Consider the following 23,105-nt stretch of genomic DNA (forward strand, 5'->3'; position numbering starts at 1 on the left):
CCAGACAGCAACATAATGTCATCCCAGATCCAGTACGTGGATTTAATGCGTTCCAGATGTGGGCCGGATCTGGGCCAGATGGGAGCAGATGGGGTGCTGCAGTGATGTATTTTTGTGGGCTAAACTAGAAGTTGGTGTAACCCTTGAACCCAATTGGAGTTTTACATGATTTGGATTATTGCAGAAAATAAGCTCTGTGACCAACCAGTTCTGACAGAAACTCATCCCGAGAAACAAAGATGTTTTGAACTTGAAGTCCTCAAACCTGTCTGTTCTCAAACAAAATCAACAAGGCATTATGATTTAGAGTATTTTATGACATAATTCCTATGTTATGCACACAAGCTGTACAAAAACAAGTGCAAACTGACACAGACAATAAAAAATATGAATAGGTTAATGATTAGATTTTTGATAGAAGATTGAACTACAGGTTAGTTTTAGTAATGGTTTCAGGGTTTCTGACAGCCTGTCACGCGTCAGGCTCGGGACTGCAGAGACAGACGTGCTGTGATGTCAGAGAGATGGCTCATGTCAGCCAGCTGTGCCTGATGTTTGATGTACTCTAGAGTCCGAACCTGGAGAGGACGAGAGACATGGGTCAAGGCGTCATATTGCAGCTGAACGTCACCGCATGTGTGTGCATACGACTCACCGATGTGCGTGTCTCACAGAAGCCGTGTTTGTGACTGAGGTTCCACAGGTTGACAGCCAGCTGATTGAGTTTGTTGTTCCGTAGATCACCGTGAGCCAACAGACAGCCGAACAGAGAGAAGGCCAGACTGCCCTGCCTGCGCACTCCCTAACACACACACACACATCAGCACAGATATAACATATCAGACCTGCAGCCATGCAAAATCATACACATTAATAATATTACACACAGTGTTGGGGAAAGTTACTTTTAAAAGTAATGCATTACAACATTGTGTTACTCCCTAAACAATTAAATAATTGTGAACCTGAATCTACTCTTAAACCTAATTGTAACCCTGTAGTTACCTTATATTACCCAGTACTTTCTTGGGTAAGAATACTGTAAATACATACAAGTGCACGTACTGTAAAAAAAAAAAAAAAAAAAATGTTAACCCAGTTTTGCTTATTAGTATGGTTGAATTGGATCATCGAAGGTCAGCAGCAAAGACACTGGTTAATAAAGTAAGATTAAATATTATGTTTGTGTAATTTAACACTTAATTTTTGCAGGTTTGTGTAATATTCTGAGTTTAAAATAAAGATATACTTAACATTGCTCATGTTTATAGCAATATCTCCTCTCAACCCCCAAAAATAAAAGCTCACTGGATCTTCACATATCAGAAGTGAATCTTTGGTGGTTTGATTATTTAAATCAGCGTATTAAGATGAAAGGTGAGAGGTTACCATCACAGACCTTGATTTATTGTACCATAATGATAATGTGTACTGTACACATACTTTAGCATTTCGCTGTTTCCACCCACCTACTTTTATGTGCATTTTGGGATATTGCATACTTTTTTCTTTTTTTTAAATAAAAAAACACACTGGATGGAAACGCCAAGATGTGCATAAATTCTAAAAATCTATGAGCTCAATTAAGGTGGATAATTATTGATTACACTTTATTTCGATAGTCCACTTTAGACATTCTACTAACTATAAGTAACTTTTCAACTACATGTCAACTAACTCTCATTAGAGTATTAGTAGACTGTGAGTAGACTGTTAGGTTAAGGTTTGGGTTAGGAGAATAAGTTGACTTTTAGTTGCCAAGTTACTTATAGTCAGTAGAATGTCTAAAGTGGACTATCGAAATAAAGTGTTACCCAATTATTTTTATCCAATAACCCAACATGCGCATGAACTATGATGGAAACACATTTACCGAATAAAACAAAAAGTCATGACTTTGCCTCAACAGATCATGTGACCAGAAAAATGGCGATAAGTAGGGTGAATTAAGGGTGATTGGGACAGTTTTTGAATTTCCGCCTTGTGCAAGGTTTCTTGCCATACATTTTTAATGCAAGGTTAATCATTTTCTTATTTTTACTGATTTTGTATCAGTAGTGCATCATATTCGTGTTTCCATCAAAAGTTTGTACAATATAATAGCTACGAGAATTTTAGGATACAAGAAATTTATGATGTACGAACAAAGAGCCACAGTGGCTTTCTCAATTGCATTAACTTCCATTTTTATTACAGATATTTTGCGTCAACTTCCCAGGAAGTGACGATTTTGTTCTCTTGAACACATGGGACAGAAATGGTGCTTTATTCGCAAATGTTTTATGCGATATTCAAATTTTGCAAATAATTTAAATTCGCAACTTTGGATGGAAACAGCTATTTTTATCAGTTTTCTTCAGTGTCTCTGTGCAAAGCATCATCCTGTTTCACAACAAACTGCATGTGGAGTCTGTGATTGGTGTCATTTCACCTCTAGGGGCGCTTTTATACTGTGAAACCAAAGACTATAGAACCCTCAAGCTCCAGAACACGAATAAATCAAACAAACCCCCAAAACAAATGTTCGGCTACTATCAGCACTGAATTTTCCCGATTAGCGATAGTTCCAAGAAGTAACTATCGACCGATTAATCGGCAAAAACTATAAATCGGTCACCCTCTAATGTACATTGTCAGCAAGCACATTTCCATTACTTTTTTTTATTTTATTTTAATCATTATAATTATTGTTTTATCATGTAAATCCTAACAAGCTATTATACTATGATATTTTGTTATCTAATGCGGGGACATTCATACATTTATAAGATTACAGATACTTTTTAGAGACACGGTATCTTGGATTAATGCTCACCTCATCTCGGCCCAGAGTCTTTAAATGATCCAGAACCTGACCAATCAGAGTCTCACACAGCTTGTTGATCTCTGCGATGAACTTGGGATCTCCTCCATAGAGGGTTTCATTGGAATCCACTGCAACAAGAGCAAAAGAGATTCCGTTTAGAATTCAATGTCAGAAAGACTTTAAGATGATGTTTGTTAGAGTAGCTTTCTGCATTGATTCAGTGCGGTACCTTTAGGAATGGTGTAGAGATAGCTTTCCTGGCTCATTGCTGCTAGCAATGGTAAAGCGCTGATGTAGACGCGGACCTTGGCATCACTGTTGTCCTCCCAGGTGTAGTCCTGCACCATATTCAAGAGCCCTCGCACCAGATACAGCACACCCTGCTCCGGATGGTCCTATGAGACATAGTGAACAATGGCGCTCAGATATGCACTAGAGAGATGGCTAGAACATTCGTGCAAATGTTTACGCATATATTACCGGCACTACGAGCAGTGTGGAGAGGAAGTTGTTAATGAATTCGAGAAAGAAGGGCTCTGATGATCGCTGTTTTCCCTCAATGCTGATGGTACGCGGGACTTCCGGCAAAATACTGACCGCTGCCTTTAGAAACGCGTCCGCTGAGAAATGGACGCAGAAATTAATTTTTTTTTCAACATTTTCTCAGTCCATATCAAATCATTAATATCACACCCAGTCTTGGTCGATCATGGTAGAGGCTGATCTCTGAAACCGATCTGAGGTCAGTTTTGTACACTACCATTCAAAAGCTGGGAATCTTCAAGATTATAATGTTTTTGAAAGAAGTCTCTTTTGCTCACCAAGGCTACATTTATTTGATAAAAAACATACAGTACAAACAGTAATACTGCGAAACATCACTACAATTTAAGGCTACGTTTACACTACAACGATTTGCTTAAAATGGAGAAGTAGTTTTCCGCGTACAGACGACACCATTGTCAAAACGATCCCCATTCACACGGATCCGCGAAAACGACTAAAAACTGTATTCTGCTGCCAGGCCATTAGATGGCGTTGAAACACTACAGACTGAACACGTAATATGCATGTGCATGACGTCATCGTCTTCAGAGATTAGTGTTTTTGTCATTTACACGGAGACCGTTCTCAAAAACATGCACTTAGAAACCTGTTTTCAAAAGTTTGCGTTTTCAGGCACCCAAAACGCTGTAGTCGTGTAAACAGCCCCGAAAATAATTGATTTCTATTTTTATATATTCTAAAATGTACTCCTGTGATGGCAAAGCTGACTTTTAATTTCATTAAAATAGCTATACTGATAACTATATTAGCATCCACACCAACGTTCTGTCGTCTGCCGCTTTAAATGCTCGAGCTCTTTAAAGCAGGATGGATTCTGACTGGCTGTCAGTGCTTTTATCATCATCTGGAAAAAAAAAAAATTGTTGTGAAAGTGATTCCAATTGTATCGTTTCTCTGTGCCGTTACCGTTATAGTTGTGGTTTGGATTCTGCTATTCATTTACATTTAGATAAATTTTTAAAACTACATCTTTATCGTTGTCATCTTTGCTGTGAAAGGGCCTTTATTAAGGGAATAAATTACATTTTAAAATATGCTAAAATAGTAGTTATTTTAAATGGTAATAGTATTACACAATATTACCATTGTGACTGTATTTCCTTGGTGAGCATAAGAGACTTCTTTCAAAAACATTAATACAATCTTAAAGATTCCAAAGTTTTGAATGAAGGGTAATTAAATCCTCATTCTCCATTAGAGGCAGGAACAAGGATGTACAAAAGGTATATTTTGTGTATGGGAGGCTCCAGCACTCACCCTGGGACAGACACTGGTTGGCCAGCGCTACCTGTCCAGAGAGCAGGTATAGGTTGAGACGACTAAAGATACTTGTGAGAGATGGAATGGTGATGAAACTGTAGGCAGCACACGCCTGGAAATAGACAACACACAACAGGCAGCAAAAGCTCAGTCACTTATAGGATAAAACAGGATAAAGTCATTTAAAAGGCAGTTAATATTCAGTAATATTATCAATTTGACTGCACTGACACTATTTGATGAGAACAAAAACTTGAACGATGATGACACCACTGTTTTCTGCAGAGCTGCTTTATAGCCGATTCTACTTCATGTCATAAATGATAAATTTAGCAACATCGACAGTTATTGAACTGAACTGAATCAACATTGAACCGAATTGATCTGAATAATGACACTCTTGTCTTCTGTAAAGCAGCTGATAGCTGAATTGAACTCATTTCAGAATTGATGAACAGTTTACAGTTATTGAACAGAATCAACACTATTGTCTTCTGAAGAGCGGCTTATATTTGATGAAGTTTGCATCATTGATCTTTATTTTCTACTGTTTATTACTGTAAAGCTGCTTTGAAACAATCTGTATTGTATGAAGCGCTTTATAATTAAAGGTGACTTGACTTGGATCCAACATTATTAGGTGGAATCAACCAAACCTGTCAAAAATATGTCCACATTTCACTACAAAAAGAATAATTTTACATAAGGAAATTAAACCTACATTATATTATTATTTAATAAAAATTAAGCACATTTCCTTCAGTTGTCATTACTGTAATGCAGAAAAAATATAATTATATAACTACCTTACACATCTTAGTGATTTAATTTATTTGTTAAAATGTGTTTTTTTTTTTTTTTTTTTTTAAGTTTCTCATGAGATTCACACATTAACATTTTGTAAAAAGAATAAACCAACCCTGACAAAAGCAGCCGTTTTACGTGAGTGATTGCCTTTCATCACACGTCTGGTCTCCATGGCTAGCTGATTCACCGTCTGTAAGAGAGACATTCATTTCATCATGACATACGGTTACTCAGCACTCCATTACACTAACAGATTAGACTTTACAGCATTTTCCAAATAGTTTTTAATTTGTTTACTAGTATAAAACACACAGGACATTAAAAATATATGGTAAAAGACTTAATATAAATAATGTTTTAATAAGCCCTGTATCATAAGCAATTGTTAAGGCATGCTTATCAGTTAGCAGCTGAGACTCTTTTATATTATTGAAAGTATTGTTTAAAGTTCCTGTAAAATTATTATGGACAAAATTTGAAGGAATCTGAACTGAATTGGTCCCAAAGGATGTTAAATTCAAATTTGAATTGGAATGACAATAAGAGGAATTTACTAAACTGCAATTCAAAGAAATGCAACAGACAAAATAGGAATTTCGTAAGTTCAGCTCTAGTATCCTGAATAATAACTATTATCATTAATTAGAATAATTTATTCCCTGGTATGTAGAATGCAACCGCAAGGGGTTCATAAGTTGATGAAAGCTAATAATTAAATCATAATAAAAACATACATTTAAAAAAAATCTATAATCTAAGTCTATATTTTATTTGTTTACCTGGATGTCATGTGACCAACATCAGATAAGTGTGAACATGCAGATGTGGTGTTAAATTATTAAAGCTACACTGTGTAATTTTTTAAGTTGATTCTTAGCAAAAAACACTTTGTTCTTTCAAAATGATATGTGCTCATTAATGTGTAATTACTTCTACCAACTAATCAAGTATTCTCGTAAGTGTATAATCTGCCATTTATAATACATACAAACGAGTCGCTCGAATGGCGGCATCCATCTTGAAAATACATTAGCCAAAGAGGGACATACCTGGAAATTCAAGCTTCGCCTTTCGCGTTTTTACACTCAGTGGCACCGAGACGAATGCGAGAGGGAGATTACTCTCGACTGCCGGCAGATTTGAAATAATACGGCCACCGTAGGAGTTAAAACACCCTCGGAATGGGAGGGGCTAGAAAGTAATATTCAGTTGGTAGTCATAAACAATTTCACCGCTAGATGGGAGAAAATCCTACACAGTGTAGCTTTAAAATATGAAATTAAAATCTCAGGAGGTGCTTCAAGTAAATATCTGACATTAAAGGATTTTGACTGACAGAAAAGGTTGAGAACCCCTGATTTAATACATAACACTTGCTTAAGACAAAGGGTGCTCACATGTATCAGGTGAATGATGACGGGCTCTAGATTACAGAAGGTTGCTCGGGCTTCCACACAGAAACTCAACTGCTGTTCAAAGTCCCTCCCGAAAGACACCTAATGAAACAAAGGACCAAAATACAAAAAAAGTTAGTAAGACTGTATAGGTCATATTGTAGATGCCGACTCTGACCGTTCCAGTTTAAGGGGCACTTTAGCACGGGCAAATTGAAGGTAGAAAAAATTCAACACCCATGATGCACTGAGCATGTTGCCATCCAAGGCCACTTCCAGTCTGCTCATTTTGGATAGGCCTGATCAGAGTCAAATACCATATTGCTTAAGTAGTAAACTTTCAGTCACAATGGTGTTGTTCTGTATTGTTACCAGGTGCAAGATTTCAAAGAGTAAACATTTAGTGGGAGTGAGTTTCTTTCGGTTTCCTGCACTCCTGAGGGCAGTGGCTAAAGGATGCAAAGAATCATACATTTGAAGAGAACGCCACAACGAAAAAGCTGAAAAACTTTTGTATTTGTAGTCAACATTTCAAACTGGATGACAAAAAACAGTGTTTTAGGCCAAACCTAGGAGGGTAAAAAAAACCTGCCATTCCATCAGTTAATTTGGAAGAAGAGGAAGCTAACCCCCGAAGCAAAATGCCATTGTGTACAACTAAGGAGGCTGTTGCCATAGTGTTCCATTTTTACCAAAATTCTGTTTAAAAAGTAGACAAAGTATGATACAATTTTCAGTGATGAACCTTCTCTTACAATAACAACCCTCTGTCGATCCAACTGTGCATGGACAGGGACACAAAAATGCGGAAGTACAATCTAGCTTTCACAAAAGCCCTAGAGTCCACTGTTCGTTTCCATATACTACTAACAGTGTAACATACAAAGTGGGTTGAAAATCAGCAAACTTACACTTTAACAATTTAATTATATATCACTATGTATTTCTTTGCATTACAATAATAAGAATGACAATTGACAAATCTTTGTATATTTAAATTTTTTTCTATTCTGAGATGAAATGGCACAGCTCTTGATGCATGTTTATAACCCAGATCATCTCATTGTTCAAGATGATGTATATGGTTACTAGAAAATAACAAATTGAAACATTTTGGCTTGACATGACATGATGGCAGTTCTTATTTTTGACAGTTGAGCTCTCAAAATGAAGAACTAGCTTCCAGTTCAAGCAAATTGAATTTTTTTTTTTTTAGAACTGATATACAGCATTGTAGGACAGAGACTCACCATACGAATAAATCCGTTGATCAGAAGAGCCAGAGATCTTTTCTCATCATCTAGAGTTAGAGCACTACAACACAAAGACCACATGCAAACACGTCAATGTAACACTCCCTTATTCTGCATTAATGGTGAGACACATTAATATATATCTCACTCACTTGACGGAGTCGTGCATGGTCTTACAGATGTGCAGCAGCGCATTGAGAATGACGGGGTCTCTCGTTGCTTCCTGCTGGTGTCTAAACAAAAGAGAGAAACCTTGTAACTAGAACTAGAATAAACACTAACCATCCTCTTCCCAGTATTTGAACACTTGTTTAGCTACACAGAGGAAGTGGAGTTTTAATATTGAATAGTGAGTGAAAAACATACTTGATGAAGACCTCCATGATTGATTTACACACCTCCACCCTCACACTGTCTTTCTGGAACATATCCAGAAAGGGCAAAAACTTCTCCTGCAATCATTAAAACTCTATACATCAGCAAAAACAAATCATTTTATGATCATACTAGTTTATTTTATATTACTGATGATATTTTCTTTTAAAGTTCCTGTAAAATTGCTTTTGTTTAGCAAAATTTAAAGGAATTTTACCTGAATTTGCCCAATAGGATGTTAAAATTGGATATGAATTGGAATGACAGTAAGAAGAATTTATTGAATTGCAATTCAAAGAAATGCGAAACACAACAAATTAATTAAATTCATCCAATTAGTATTATGACACAACATAAAAAATAATTACTGTTAATTTGAATAACTACGCCTATTTATTTCCTGGTATGTATAATGCATTTTCAAAAGTCTCAACTGAAACATAGATCTGTAAACTAAGTTTAACATTTTTTATTTTTTATTTTGACAAAGTATTTTTTTTATTTTAAAAAGATTTTAATTTAGCCATACAGCACCAAAAACTGTTTTCAAAGGTTGATTGTTAAAATGTAATTTCAGGTAACTTTATATAGCTTATTCTTCCATTTCACAGACCACTTAAGGGGTAAATTAGAGCATTTCTGTTCTTCCACCATGATCCATAAAATTAAAAATGTAAAAATGATTGCTGTGGTCATACCATAGAGAAGAGCACAGAGAAGTCATGGAAGTAGGGAAGGATCTTGTTTATCACTGACTGCAGCTGAGAACACAAAAGAAGGGGGATGAATGGTGGCGACATCAACAACATATAACATCATGTGTATATGTTTTTTTGCATACCTGTGGATAAGCATCCTCGAAAGCTCTGTCTGGAGTCATGTGTTTGATAATGTCTGCAAGAACTGTGTTCACCTCCCGTTTCTACAAGGGAGAAATTTGAAAAGTTTTTAAAAATTCTGTTCAAATAATGATTTGCAACACCTGATGCTTCAGGCAAACAGAGCAGATAACTCACTGTGAAGTGGCGGCAGGTGAACTCCACCCAGATCTCAGCACAGTTGATGTAATCCTGAGTCATAGACATAATACAAACAAAAAGCAGTGAATGGATTAAAGTCAAGTCATCATTATTTACAGGTATATAGTGCTTTAGACAATAGCTTGAGTCATGAATGCATGAGTTAACTTTGAACTTTGTCATAATTTAAAGATATTTAGAAGATGGAAAAACGCAAACACAAATGCAAGAAATGTGTCTTTTTAAATTACAAATTGATATCAAATAAAATACCCAGGTTCCTAAGTTAAGGCAAAGACTTGACAGAACATCCATTAAGAGTTAGACAGTATTCTAGGTTATTAGGTTTGCAGGCATTGGTCCAATAATTAAATCAATAAACTAGGGTGCAATAAACTAGAAAAATAAATCCTGCTCACTATCCCAACTTGTAAAACTTATCAAAATTTATTTATTTAACAATGTTTTGGTCCCATGAACTTTTTCAGGCATTTACACCACACATAGCATGTAGGGTTAAAAGCAATGGTCCTAGTACTGAGCCTTGCGGCACTCCATACTGAACTTGTGATCGATATGACCTCCTAATTTACTGCTACAAAATTGATAACAGTCAGATAAATACAGTTAAATGTAATAGTGGCATTGCATTCGATGCCAATGCAATTCCACAAATGCAGATGTAACTGAGTACATGTTTATTTTCATTTTATTCAAATCTGTATTTAATTCTTATTACAGATTCCCTTTTTTATACTGTGTGCTTTAAAACTTTCACAGTTGTTTACCCTTGGGCCGCGCACTTTAGTGATGACCTTCCAGGCTTCATTGAGTATGGAGAGTCTTTCGCTCTCTGGAGGGTCAGCACAGGACAGACTGCGACCCAGAGACGCAAACAGCAAGTGCTGAAGAACAGAGAGAATCATGAGAATAAACTATGACATAGACACTGATATTCACCAAAGTGTTTTGGACCTGTGTGCAGTTTGGTATGCGTGTGTGTGTGTGTGTGTGTCTGTCACCTTGGGAAATCCAGCTTCATCACAGTCTTTGATCATGCCAATAAAGTCTGTTGCTCTCGTTGCAACAAATTCTGCCCGGAACGCCCACATGACAGAGTTCAGCAGGAGAGCACTATAGGAAAAATTTATACTGCAATTTCAAACACCATAAATTCTGCAGTTGTAAGATAAAGATTTTTACATTGTCTAAAGACGCTTGCCCATGTAAAAGTCTTGACCACAATGCTAGGCTGTTCTGGGTGGCTGCTTAATGGTCAAAAGAGCCCACCACCAAATATCTATGATATTCTGGTCTCTAGACCAGGTCTCGATGGGAATTTATTTTGGGGTTTTTTTCGTCCGTCTGCTAAGCAAAAATGTTAGTCACTCTCATCCACAAGACAGATTTGAGGCATCATTCGTGCACATATCACAACCAATTCAGTAATTAATTACATGCCTAAGGAAACTATTTATCAAGAATGTCTGGCTCTATGATCGATAATAACTGCAGTAGTACAAGATGAAGAAAACAAAATTCCAATGCGACTAAACAAGACATTATTCATAATGAGTCTCAAGCTTAATTTTTCATCATTCTTGGTCATAGATATTAAGTTGTAAAATGTTCCTCAGTGAAGAGATCTTACTTGTTGCCCAACTTCTTGCATCTGTCCATCATCTCTGTTAGCAGAACCTTTAAAAGACAAATGGATCAAACACATTTGATCAAAATCACGACACGAGCGACAGTGACCATTGGTGACAGAATGTTGGCGTGTCAAGCAACAGGAGTCATGCGACAAAAGTTCAGAAATTTCAACTTTATGCAACTGAGCAGCGACTTTTGCGAGCGACAACCAATAGGAGTGAAGACTGTGAAGCTCACGTCACTGTCTCGAGTGCAGGCAAGACATGACAGAGTTCTGGAGCGATTTCACTGTTTTATATTATTTGACTGTAAACACACACATGGATATAATAAAATGATGTGTGGAAAAGAAACTGTCGGCAGTCTTGTGAGTTTGATTCATACATTGATAGTTTGTGTTGTTAATTATATGATGCAGTGAACAGTTTAGCACTGCTGCAGTTCATTTTACAGTTTCCCCTGCATTATGTTGATTATTAGAGACAAGAAAATTGATTGCAATGACGTTTTAGTAATTTTGAACAGTATGAGTGAATTAAATTTGTTGATTGATTGATCGTTAATCTGGTTAATGATTTAATGCACTGAGCATTGCTGTAGTTTATATCACAACACTCTCAAACAGCAGAATGCTACTTTTAATTCTTTTAAGTCTTATTCCTAGTCAAATTAGAATGAGATCTTAGTTTTATATATCACTTGTGATTGCATTTCCTAAAGGTATGGCCAGACGTGCAGTCTACCAATAGCATTAGAGCGACAGCACTAGGAACGCCCACAAGCGACTTCACAGTACAGAGACTAGCGACATGCAGATGATCAACATCGACAAACGCAGTCTTTACACTGCTGAGGTGGAACAACTAACCATTTGTCGACTAGAAGATTGGTCGACCAAAATTTTATTAGTTGGTTAGTTGCAGGAAAATTGTAAAAATGCTCACTCTAATGTTAACCTAGATAAATGGCGCTATTATTAGGAAATTATTCAAGTGTTTGTGTGGAGAGCGCACTTACTGCATGACATTCCAGCAGGATCACTGCATTTAACTTAAAATACTCCGTCAATTTTGTTCATACAGATAAGAGTAATGCAAACTGTAAAGGGTCTACTTTTATTTGTGTAAACTCACAAAAACAAAACGTTGTGCTTTTGTAAAATAATGAAAATTCTGCCGTCTCGGTCTCAGTAACACGTCATAAAAATTCACCAAAGCGCAGCGTATACTTGCCTCACAGACATGAGGAATATATCTATAGAAAGTTTGAAATGTCTACTTTTGAATGAACAAATTCAAATGGAATTTGTTTTTTTCTCAAATTATGTAACCCTCATTCTCATTGTCAACAGCAGCCACTGTTTAAATATTTATATTTTAACATTAAATTGGAGTAGAAACCTAATTATATCAATACAAAGTTTATATAAAACTGACTTATATGCAATTGAAATGTTTATATACAAAAAGTTTTTGTGTTGATTATTAAATAAACTATTTAAAAGTTTTGGCTAAATTAATACTTTAATTTAGATTTTGGTAAAAAATTCATTTCTGTTCATCACTAGTTACAATTCATATGTTTGCTTTCTCATAAAATACTTTCTCATAAATATACCACTTTCAATTTTCTGAGATGCGGCAACTGAACATGGTGTCACATAAGCATTGTTTCTACATTACATGATAATAAAATCATTAACAAATGTTTGCAGAAACAGGTTGTCTACTGCACAATTTGCTAGGAGACATGTTTGTTGATAATCAATATCTGCAAAGCGAATGGTAGCACTGTCATAAGATTTTCTTATACATCATCTTCCAAGCATTTAATGGAACTCTTTTATGGGTGGAAGTACGAGTTATCAGGTAGGAAAATTCCACATCTGACTTTGAATGCAAGGTAGGATTAATACAAATTAAACAATCAGTCAGGCATTTCCTCTGAGTGGAGTGTGTGTATGTACCTCTGGTGCTCTGTATGCCACACACTGCAGAATCCAGTGAATGGCAGGAGAATAGAGGGTCAGATAGATGGGAATCTCCACCCGTTGCAGCCCCAGCTGATTCTGCACACTTTCCCCATGAATTTGACGGAACGAGGCCAGAAGGTCGAAGAAATTCTTATTGAGACTGTCCTTCAGATGTGGCGCTACCTCCATCCCAACCTGTGAGAAAGATAGATAGCTAGAGTCTCTACAATATACTTCATTTTCAATCTACAGGGTTTTTGCTTGTTTTATTATCACCATGTAAAAATTGAAAGTGCAGCCACTTTTCCACCATTGGCCCAAACTGCTCTTATTGCTTAACCGTTCCATTCCGTGCCGATCCGGCCCAGCCGGTACGGATACGGTTTCATTTTCCACTGTGGGGCTGATTACGGAGCTCTATGGGATGTAATACAAATGCGTCAGTCATTGCCTTAGTGACGCAACAGCGGTGGAAAAGCGGCTTATGAAACACCACTTCATATAGCAGGGGTGTAAAACTCTGCAGAGTTTAGCAACACACACACCTGTAGTTTTCAAATAACCCTGAAGGACTTGGTTAGCTAGATCAGGCGTGTTTTATTAGGTTTTGAAGCTAAAGTTTGCAGGGCTGTGGCCCTCCAGGAACTGAGATTTGCACTCCTGTCCTATAGTGAAAAATAAGTTGTCATACATGAAACCTTTTTTAAATTAGTTTTCGAAACTGCATTGTGAAGCTTCGAAATCTTTTGTTTCGAACCAGTGATTTGAAGTGCGTACCAAATGGTCACATGATTTCACATGAAACAAAAGGTTCATTACATCATAACTGTTTTGAAATTTCAATGGTTCGCCGCCAAAGTTTGCTGGTCTCTGTGAACCCATGAACTAGTGTCTATGTGGTTTTTACCTTGGATCTCAGATCAAATTTTTTTTTACATTTAATGACACATCAATAAAAAATAAGAGTTGTAGTTAATAGTCTATTACTGGCCTGATTAACCAAGCTCTCCAAAAACATGACACACCCTACAATTTAATAAAATAACATGGTGACACTTTACAATAAGGGTCACTAGTTAACATTAGTAAACTGCCTTAGTTAACATGAACTAAGAATGAACAATACTTCTTCAGCACTTATTAATCTTTGTTCATATTCATTTCAACATTATTAACACTATTAAAATCAAAGGTTGTATTTGTTAACATTAGTTAATGCACTGTGAACAAACAATGAACAGCTGTGTTTTTATTAACTAACGTTAACAAAGATTAATGAATGCTGTAACAAATGTATTACTCATTGGTAGTTAATGTTAGTTAATACATTAACAAATGTTAACTAATGAACCTCGTTGTAAAGTGTAACCAATAACATTATGTAATTCACTTCATATTTAAAGGTATTACATGATTTGTGAAATTGCATTTTAAAAAATGTACACTTTTAGTACAACATTTCCAATTGGTCTGTAAAAGGTGTTTTTTATGCATGTTTGAATTATTGCTGCATTTACATCGTTCTGAGCAGCAAAGCTTAATTTCTCCCATAACTTGCAAAAACACAGCAATATACGATCAGAGAGCTTTATTCTTCTCACCCTGCATAGATACGCCCGTGCATATACAGCCACCAGCGGATCTCCTATTCCTCTGATCATCGCTGTCAATCTCTGCAGCGTCTCCTGAATCCCACTGAAGGACAGAGAGAAGACATCAGACCGATAAAACTACCCGCCTGCATGAACAGAAGAGGAGCATTGCTCAGATACTTACGACTTAGTCAAGAAGCGGTTGCATTTCAGAAGAGCAGCTTCAACATATCTGCGCTGAAGTCAAGGCTCACTATTACACTTTAAGGTTAAAATTCATATTTATGGTATTTTTTTTTCAATCTTTCAAAACTTTCTCGAAAACCAGTTTAATCCTATAAAGCCTGTGTAAACATGATCAAAACTTTGGTGAAAAACCTGTTGTACACAGCCTAATACATGTCTTCTGTCGTCTGATTGATATTTTATCCTATTTTAGCAAGTATAAAGGCCTTTTAATGTAATTCTAAAAATGTATCCACCTTCAGGTTGTTGTACACCTGTCTTTTTGATAAATATATTACTTTCATATTGTTAGTAATATTTCAATTTGAACACTTACAGGACTGAAGCAAAATAAGTTTACTTGAATCATAAATATTCATAAATCTTTTTTTATATATAAAAATATATATATAAATGCTAAAATGTATCAAATATGATCTCTCAACCATTGCATTGCATTACATGCTTTGGCCCCGCAATAAAAACTATAGCTTTGATCATAAAACTAAGCATTTAAATATCATCATACCAACACATATTATTAGCAGATATAGAGTGACAGCTGATATTTATATGCATTTTATGTAAGTAGACTGCTATACAATTAAAAATATCTAATTGATTTACACTGCAAGCTATCAGAATTTCATCTTACCTTTTGGCCATATAAATATCAGCAACTGCACCAAATTGCTTATTTCTGCTCAGTTTGGACCTTCACTCATTAAGTATGAGCTTCATATTCTCCTTTAACATTCAATATGAGCCATAAAAAGCCTGATGTATCAAATATAACTCTTAACAAAAAATGATTTTGTCAAAAAGGTTAAATAACCTGTTCACATGTCAGGCTTTACAGGGTTAACGACTAAAACATGGTAGAATCATGGTAGAATTTCTAAACAGTATAAGTGCTGGTGCCTTTAAAACATTGCTGTTTGTTTTAACGTGCTTATTTTTATTTATCATTTTTAGCTTTAAAATATAATTGGATCATTGAACAGGCTTAAATACTGGAATAAGAATCTGGAATCATGTTGAGCAGATACAATCGAGGGACAAGCTCTCTGATGGAGGCGATTTTAAAGAACCAGTTGAGACACGTCTCTTTGGCTGTGTCATTCACTTCATCAGCGGAGAACGATTCTGAGAACGACATTAATAGGAAAATCAATAGAAAATGTCAGAGATGCTAAAAGAATATGCTGAGCTTGATGCATATTATTTTACCTGGTAAAGGATGAGGGTCAGCACACATGGTCAAGATCCTGTCATACACCAGGCCACCTGCACACACATGACATCATCAGGAGCAAAGGACAGACATTTTCCTTTTATCTTGCGGCTTTTAAACACATTTTTCATCTTGACCTAAAATTATTGCTGGTGTTTATCAGCACTGACAAATCTAAATAAAAAGAATTTTGCTTATTTATGAAGAAACTATTGCTGCTGCTGCTGCAAAAAAAAAAAGTGATATATGTTTGTCAGTAAAATATGAAAAAACTAGTGTTGTCACGATACTGGAATTTTCAACTTGAAAAATACTGATATTCGATACCACGGGGAAAACGTCCATATATACCACTATACAGATAATTTGTTTTTGTAATTTGGGCAATTTTGTTGTAATAGCTTACACAGGGAGGCTTTATTTGAATCGTTAAACTAGATTTACAAAAAAAGACAAGTAAACAGTCAATAAGAACAAAATAAAGAACAAAATAAGAACACATAAACAAATTGAAAATGATAGCACAAATAAATTCAATTGAATAAAGAGACAAATGAAATGAACATGGCTTTAAGCTGGGTCTAACAGTACTATGTAGTAGAAATATTACAGAAATTAAAGTAATCAAATGTAAAATAACACCGGATAGTTTTTATTGTAAAAATTAAATACAGACTAATGCTTACAATTAAAGTAACAAAAGTTATTCAGTCAAGAGCAACGAGTGATTTTCTCTTTGTATTTTCTTTATTAACATGACAGACAGCAGAAGGTTTATTAGGCTGCCGTCACTTTAAGAGCTAATGCACGGATCTAATATACTGTTACACAACATGCTAACTATTTACGCTCCAAAACTGATACCTGAAAACTCATCAAGACAGGCATTTTGACATCATTTTGTATGTATTTGGGCAACGCGCAGCTGTTATCGGTATATCAATACTGCAGAAAAGCAGTAATGGAAATGTTTCATATTTTTCAGTATCGATACATATCTAAATATTGATATTTTTGACAACACTAGAACAATCAAAAAGATTATTATCATGAGCAACTCTTACCAAAGGTGTCCAGGATATCTGTGATGAGAACAAACTTGCTGGGGTAGAACTGAATTACTGATGTATCAGAGAGCAGCTTGGAGCACTGAGACACAAAAATAATATGTGAGGAAAAGTTATTACATTTTGATAGAGATTATGATCTTTTTTTCTTTCTTTTGAATAACATGCACTGATAATTTCATCCACAAGAAGACCAGAAATATGTATATAATCAAAGTTAATAGACTTAATTTTAAATTTATGTTGACTTAAAAGGGGCATGACATGGATTTTTTTTTATTATATTTTAGTATGTTTATTGATGTTCACTGTTTAACATAATGTAAAAAAAGTTTTTTTGCACAAAAAACATATATGTGTGTGTGTGTGAGTGAGTGGAAAAACTATTATTTTCAACCTTCATTCTGAACCTCTGTCTGAAATGATCCGTTTTTAAGGGGCAGTTCCTTTAAGGCTTGTCAGTAAACGGTGAGTAAGTGTTCTAGAAAGATTATCCATATAAAACTGTCATTTACAGACAAAGCATTATGAAATCATGTACTTACGGTTTATGATCCAGCTGCTGTCAGATCTAATACTGTTGGCTGCTTCATCTTTCAACACAAGTTGATCTGCAAACTCTCCATTACATTGTGCCTCATTTACCAAACAAAATGCTCCGAACAAACATATAATCCTCCAAAGCGATCCGGGCCGTTAAGCGACTGAATGCCAGTGGGCGGGGCCTATGGTGTGATGATGTATAACTATTCGTCAATGTCTTGCTCTGGAGGGAGTCATATGCAAATGTATTGGCCCGTGTGACATCACATATCCCGCAATCTCAAAACGAGCTGTTTTTGGTGCTTGATTTAAAAAAAAATACTTTGTTTATAATGAGGATGTTTTAAGCTATGAAACTTGTAGGATGTTTAATAGTTCAAAGACCTCTTATATGTCATATGATCAAAGCAAATTTGATTTCTCATGTCATGGCCCCTTTAAAATGTCATTTGAGTGTGCACTGTTGGTTTGTGTGTTCACCGTCCTCACACCTGGATGACGATTTTCAGGGCTTTGACTTTCTGGTCTGAACCCCAGGCCTCCTTCAGAGACTGGTTGAGCTCTTCAATGCGGTTCACATAGTCCTGCTGGGACAGGTTCAACAGCTCCCTCTGTGAGCCCTGAGCACACACAATACACACAGCACATTCATAAACACGTCTAGCAAAGACATTAAAGCACAAGGCTTCTCCGGATGAGACCCACCTCCTCTAGGTCGTCCAGCTCCTCCAGACGAGTGCGCACCTTCTCTGACACGGCTGAGCTGGGACTGGATGCTTTACCTTAACACAAGTCAAACTATTAAATGTGTAAAAAAATATTGTACAGAATGTTGCTGATGCCACTGTTATGTCATATGTTAGTTTCTCAGCACTGGTCAGGATGGGTCGATAAAGCCTAATCGATCTAGCCTATGTGATGTGGTTGTGTATGATTTGGCAACAGGGGCAGCCTATACGCTGGTCAAAATCGGGCCGACTCCCCGAATTATTTAGGCATGTTTAAACATTATCAGGAGGTCGGGAGGTGCTCGTAACGCACTCGGCTCATCTCGTAATTCCTCTCACACACTGAGAGCCGCGACCATACGTGCATCAACGATTTCCACGCGTTTTCACTCGAGTGAAAAATAATAAATAAATAAATAAATATCACACCCTGCATCAGCAAAAATTGCACCGTGTACGGCCGGCTTAAGTTAGTACTGAATTTATATTTGCGAAGTATTTTATAGAGGTTGCAACAGTTGTTTTTCTGTTAGGTAATAATTCACTCCTGAATTATTTATTAAAAATGCAATAAACTAGATTAATCATTGATTATTAATTTGAAAATTAATATTAAATAATAATAATAATAATAATTAATATTAAAACTTAATGAATAATAACAACAACAACAATAATAATAATAATAATAATAATTGATTGATTGATTGATTTAGAAATGTAAAAAAATTATATCAGACCCAAATCCTCTATGGGAGGATATATATATATATATATATATATATTTAGAAATTTAAAAATTTATGTCAGGCACCAATCCTCAATTATTTATTTAAATAAAATAAAATAAAATAAAATAAAATAAAATAAAATAAAATAAAATAAAATAAAATAAAATAAAATAAAATTCATTGACTTAGACGAGGGTTAATTGATGAGGATTTGACTTTGAGCTGTCAAGCCACCTGGAATAACAACAACTAGAACAGCTACAAACCAAGAACAAATAAAAAGAGTCTTCAAAACCGATGAACTCACTCTTGTCTGAACCCATGAAGAGGTTCTGTAAGAGAAATAAAAGCTTCATTAATGTCTGTCAAAAGTGAAAACTCACAGGATGAGTAAGAGCTGTAAACTGATGCACCTACTATAGACAGTTTCTCAGTGGTGGTGAATCTAGACAGGATCTCTCCACGTTTAGATGACCACGGCTCAAAGTCTAAGCCCACTTCCTCCTCCTTCTCCAGCCGTTTACGCCCCAACTCCTAAAGCAAAATAGTAAAAAGTGAATAAGACCATATTTAACAAACGTCTGATGCGTGTTCACAGCCACATAATTATTTTGTATATAGTTTTTATTTAGCATTGTGAAATGATATTAACAAATACAAAAGCATAAAACAGTAACCAACGTAGGACAACCGAAGGCACATTTACATACAAAAAAACAACAACATCTGGATTGCCTCAGTCAGTAAATATATACAAAATAATTATTGAAAATATAAACAGAAATGACAATATTCAGTTGTTTTATAGATCAGATAATTCACCACAGGAGAAGAAAAAATAGAAGGGGAACAGCCACATCATTTTAACTACCAACAGATAATGGGACTATTTCCAATATACAAACATATTATATATACAAACATATAAATTCCAATTTATGCACAAACATAAAGGTGCAGTAAGTGATTTCTGAGAAACACTGTTGATATTTGAAATCAACCCAAAAACAAACCCTTCATTGCTCTGCCCCCAAAATGCACAAACACAATGCATGAGTGGATGTCTCTTTAAACTACAGGAGCTGCTTAAAGACATCAGCTGTGTGTGGAACAACCTGATGGGCTTCATTTCGCTGGCAAACCTCACTCCTGATGTGAGCTCACTGGACTTCTCCTCCTGTATATTGAGGCACGGCATTAGCAATGCCAAAGAACTGGCATGCGGAGAGTGTCTGCTCAATGTGGATTCACGCAGAAAGGCCTTTGGAGATGGACAACTTCAAGCTCAAGTATGGAGTTCACCAGTACCAAGCCAGCTGCACTAACTTCTGGATTAACTGTGTGGAACCCAAACCGCTAGATCTCATCCTGCCTGACCTGCTCTAGAACCGAGCGCAGTGCTGAACTGATTAAAATTCAGTGATACTCAATAATACCATGGGATTCTTTGAAGTACCTTTGAAATGTTTATATAGTAATCATTGAATTCCATGGTACGTATGTACTGTAAGTACTATGGTATTTCCATCCGATACTACCACTACACAAGTGCTTTTTTATAGGGGTGCAAGTGCACATTATGATTTTAATAATACTCCTACTGGTGTGTGTGTATGTGTGTGAGGTTTGTGAATTTTACCCCAGCAGAGATGCTGTGTGGGAGAGTTGGGGTCTCAGATGCCGCAGCGAAGAGAGACAGTGGGTCGGTCCCATCCAGCATTGAGCTGAGTGGATCCAGAACCACAGAACTAGAGGAAGAAGATGTAGAGGAGGTGCTGCCTTTCCGCCCCCCACGCCGAGATTTAGAATCTGTCACCTGAAAAGAAGACAGTTATTTACCAAACTTATGACTGAAATAACTTGTTCATGAAGTTACTTTTGTCCAATGCATTTTACAATTCGCTTATTACACATTCAGCCTTCCCTGAGCAACCAGAGGTTTGGTGTTTTGGTCAAGAATACACTGAAGCATTATTATTATTATTACACAGCTGCATTATTAGACTTCAGTTAATGGCTTGTGTAGAACAGATAGAAACTCAAACAGGTAAGATAATAGAAATGAAACGAAAATATATGGAATTATTTAAACAATATACAAAAAAGTTTCCAAAGTATTCATGATCAACATACTCAAACGCTGTTTACTCAAAGAGGACTAAACCTGTAATAATAAGCAAACAGTATTATTTTAAATAAAACATGAGTATTTATGAGAACTGTGGATGTACCGTGATGGCTTTGAGTGGATGATAGTCACTGAACTCCACTGCTGAACGCTCCAAACGACACCCCTGCCATTCACTCTCATATTTACGGCCCCGAGAGTGCCTGTGCAAAACACACATAAAACTGTCATATTGATAATCATATCAATGCTAGATGTGACTGAAGTACAATAATTTGTGCAAGAGGTAGATTGTGTTTCTGGACATATCACCATAATAGCATTGATGTGTTTGATTGATGGACATAATGACCAGAACGTGGTGTTATCATGGTATAAATACAATACCATAATATTCTTTGCAATAGCTTTAAGTACTGTCTATGTGTACTCACTCAGTATCATGGTAGTATCAAAATTACATCACTGTGCTGTCATAACACTAACGTTACACCTCCCTCTAGTCCACAGTAATGTTTAATCGCTAGTACAGATATATTACAATGTGCATATTCTTCATTATTCCTCTATTCATTAATTTTACGTCGCGAGTTTGATAGCGTCAAAAACGTTTTAAAATGTAAACATTTCTTACCACTGAACTGCAGCCATCTTCAATCAGTGTCATGTGATGCCGAAGTGTTAGAGATAAGAGTCTTCTGTCATAATAAAAGTCACCACGTACTCAAAGTTATTTATCTGAATGAGGCTGATGTATTTCGCAGTAAAAAGGTACATTTCAACGAGAGAGAGAGAGAGAGAGAGAGAGAGAGAGAGAGAGAGAGAGTAATAATAATAATAACAACAACATACAGCACACATACATCACACGTCTACTTTGTGTGCATGTTTTCATCTGAAATATATTTTAGAGCATTTTCTCGTCTGCAAAATGTATCTAAAATGTTTCCTGACAGATGTTAAATAAACGCTTAGGAAATTTCTTTAAAATGTTAATTATTTTCTATGTAAATCTACTTTCATTAAATCAGAATGGACAATTCTTGTATTGCCGCATTTATCCATATCATTATTTAATATATTTATTAATTCATGTGTCCTCGTAATCTTTAATCAAAATAACTTCCTCTTCCACTTGCAGAGACATCTCTGCTCTTCTCTGATGATGTGTTTACTAGCATGAGGGCGGGACAACCTGTCACTCACATGGACAAAATCAAAGTCCCGCCCTACATTTTTCCTTCTTCGAGAAGGGGATTCATTATCGCAACCTCTGTTTCATGCCAACTTTAAAGAGGATTTTTTTTGAAAAGCATTTATTATACAAGCATCTTTTAACAGGTATCTTGGAGATTTAAGTAACTGTACGTGTGCTCAGGTTTAAACCTCAAGCATCCTTCCTAAGAGATCTCATGCCTGAAGGCATATCTGCTTAAGTCTTAAATAAAAAATAAATAAAAGGCAGAATTTAAGACAGAAACAATGAGCTCATTGAAGTAATGAATACATGTTAACAAATGATTAGGATATATAGAAAATTTTGCATTGGTGCATATTGTTTCAGAGTTTGCTTCATTTGAAGTCCTTGCAGGAGTTGGAGTCCTCCGAGTCATCTCTTCACAGGTGTTGGGGCATCTGGAGTCTGGAACAATGGAAGAATTGATTAAAAAGTCAATTTCTATTCAGTATGTGGAACAACAGCAAATCCTCAGCTGTCTAAGTCAAGCAAAGCTTCAAGATTTGTATCTTTT

General features: G+C 35.9%; 1 protein-coding gene across 1 annotated transcript; it reads right to left on the reverse strand.

Moving 5' to 3' along the window:
* Nucleotides 1-296: 296 nt before the first annotated feature.
* vps35l (VPS35 endosomal protein sorting factor like) lies at nt 297-22,048 on the reverse strand. The gene is made up of 30 exons (XM_084135954.1): nt 21,989-22,048; nt 21,458-21,557; nt 20,866-21,042; nt 19,644-19,760; nt 19,534-19,558; nt 18,473-18,549; nt 18,259-18,387; nt 17,222-17,306; nt 16,154-16,210; nt 15,973-16,069; nt 14,883-14,930; nt 14,708-14,801; nt 13,101-13,301; nt 11,133-11,179; nt 10,504-10,615; nt 10,270-10,386; nt 9,479-9,532; nt 9,304-9,384; nt 9,161-9,223; nt 8,454-8,539; nt 8,240-8,320; nt 8,085-8,148; nt 6,838-6,936; nt 5,553-5,630; nt 4,631-4,745; nt 3,287-3,426; nt 3,036-3,201; nt 2,816-2,934; nt 656-802; nt 297-578 (listed from the first exon to the last, which is right to left on the reverse strand). Exons 1-30 carry the CDS (start codon nt 22,003-22,005, stop codon nt 480-482), a joined length of 2,892 nt encoding a protein of 963 aa, XP_083992080.1. The 5' UTR covers nt 22,006-22,048; the 3' UTR covers nt 297-479.
* Nucleotides 22,049-23,105: the final 1,057 nt, after the last annotated feature.

This window comes from Abramis brama, assembly GCF_963993115.1.
Source record: "Abramis brama genome assembly, chromosome: 14".
Lineage (NCBI taxonomy): Eukaryota > Metazoa > Chordata > Actinopteri > Cypriniformes > Leuciscidae > Abramis > Abramis brama.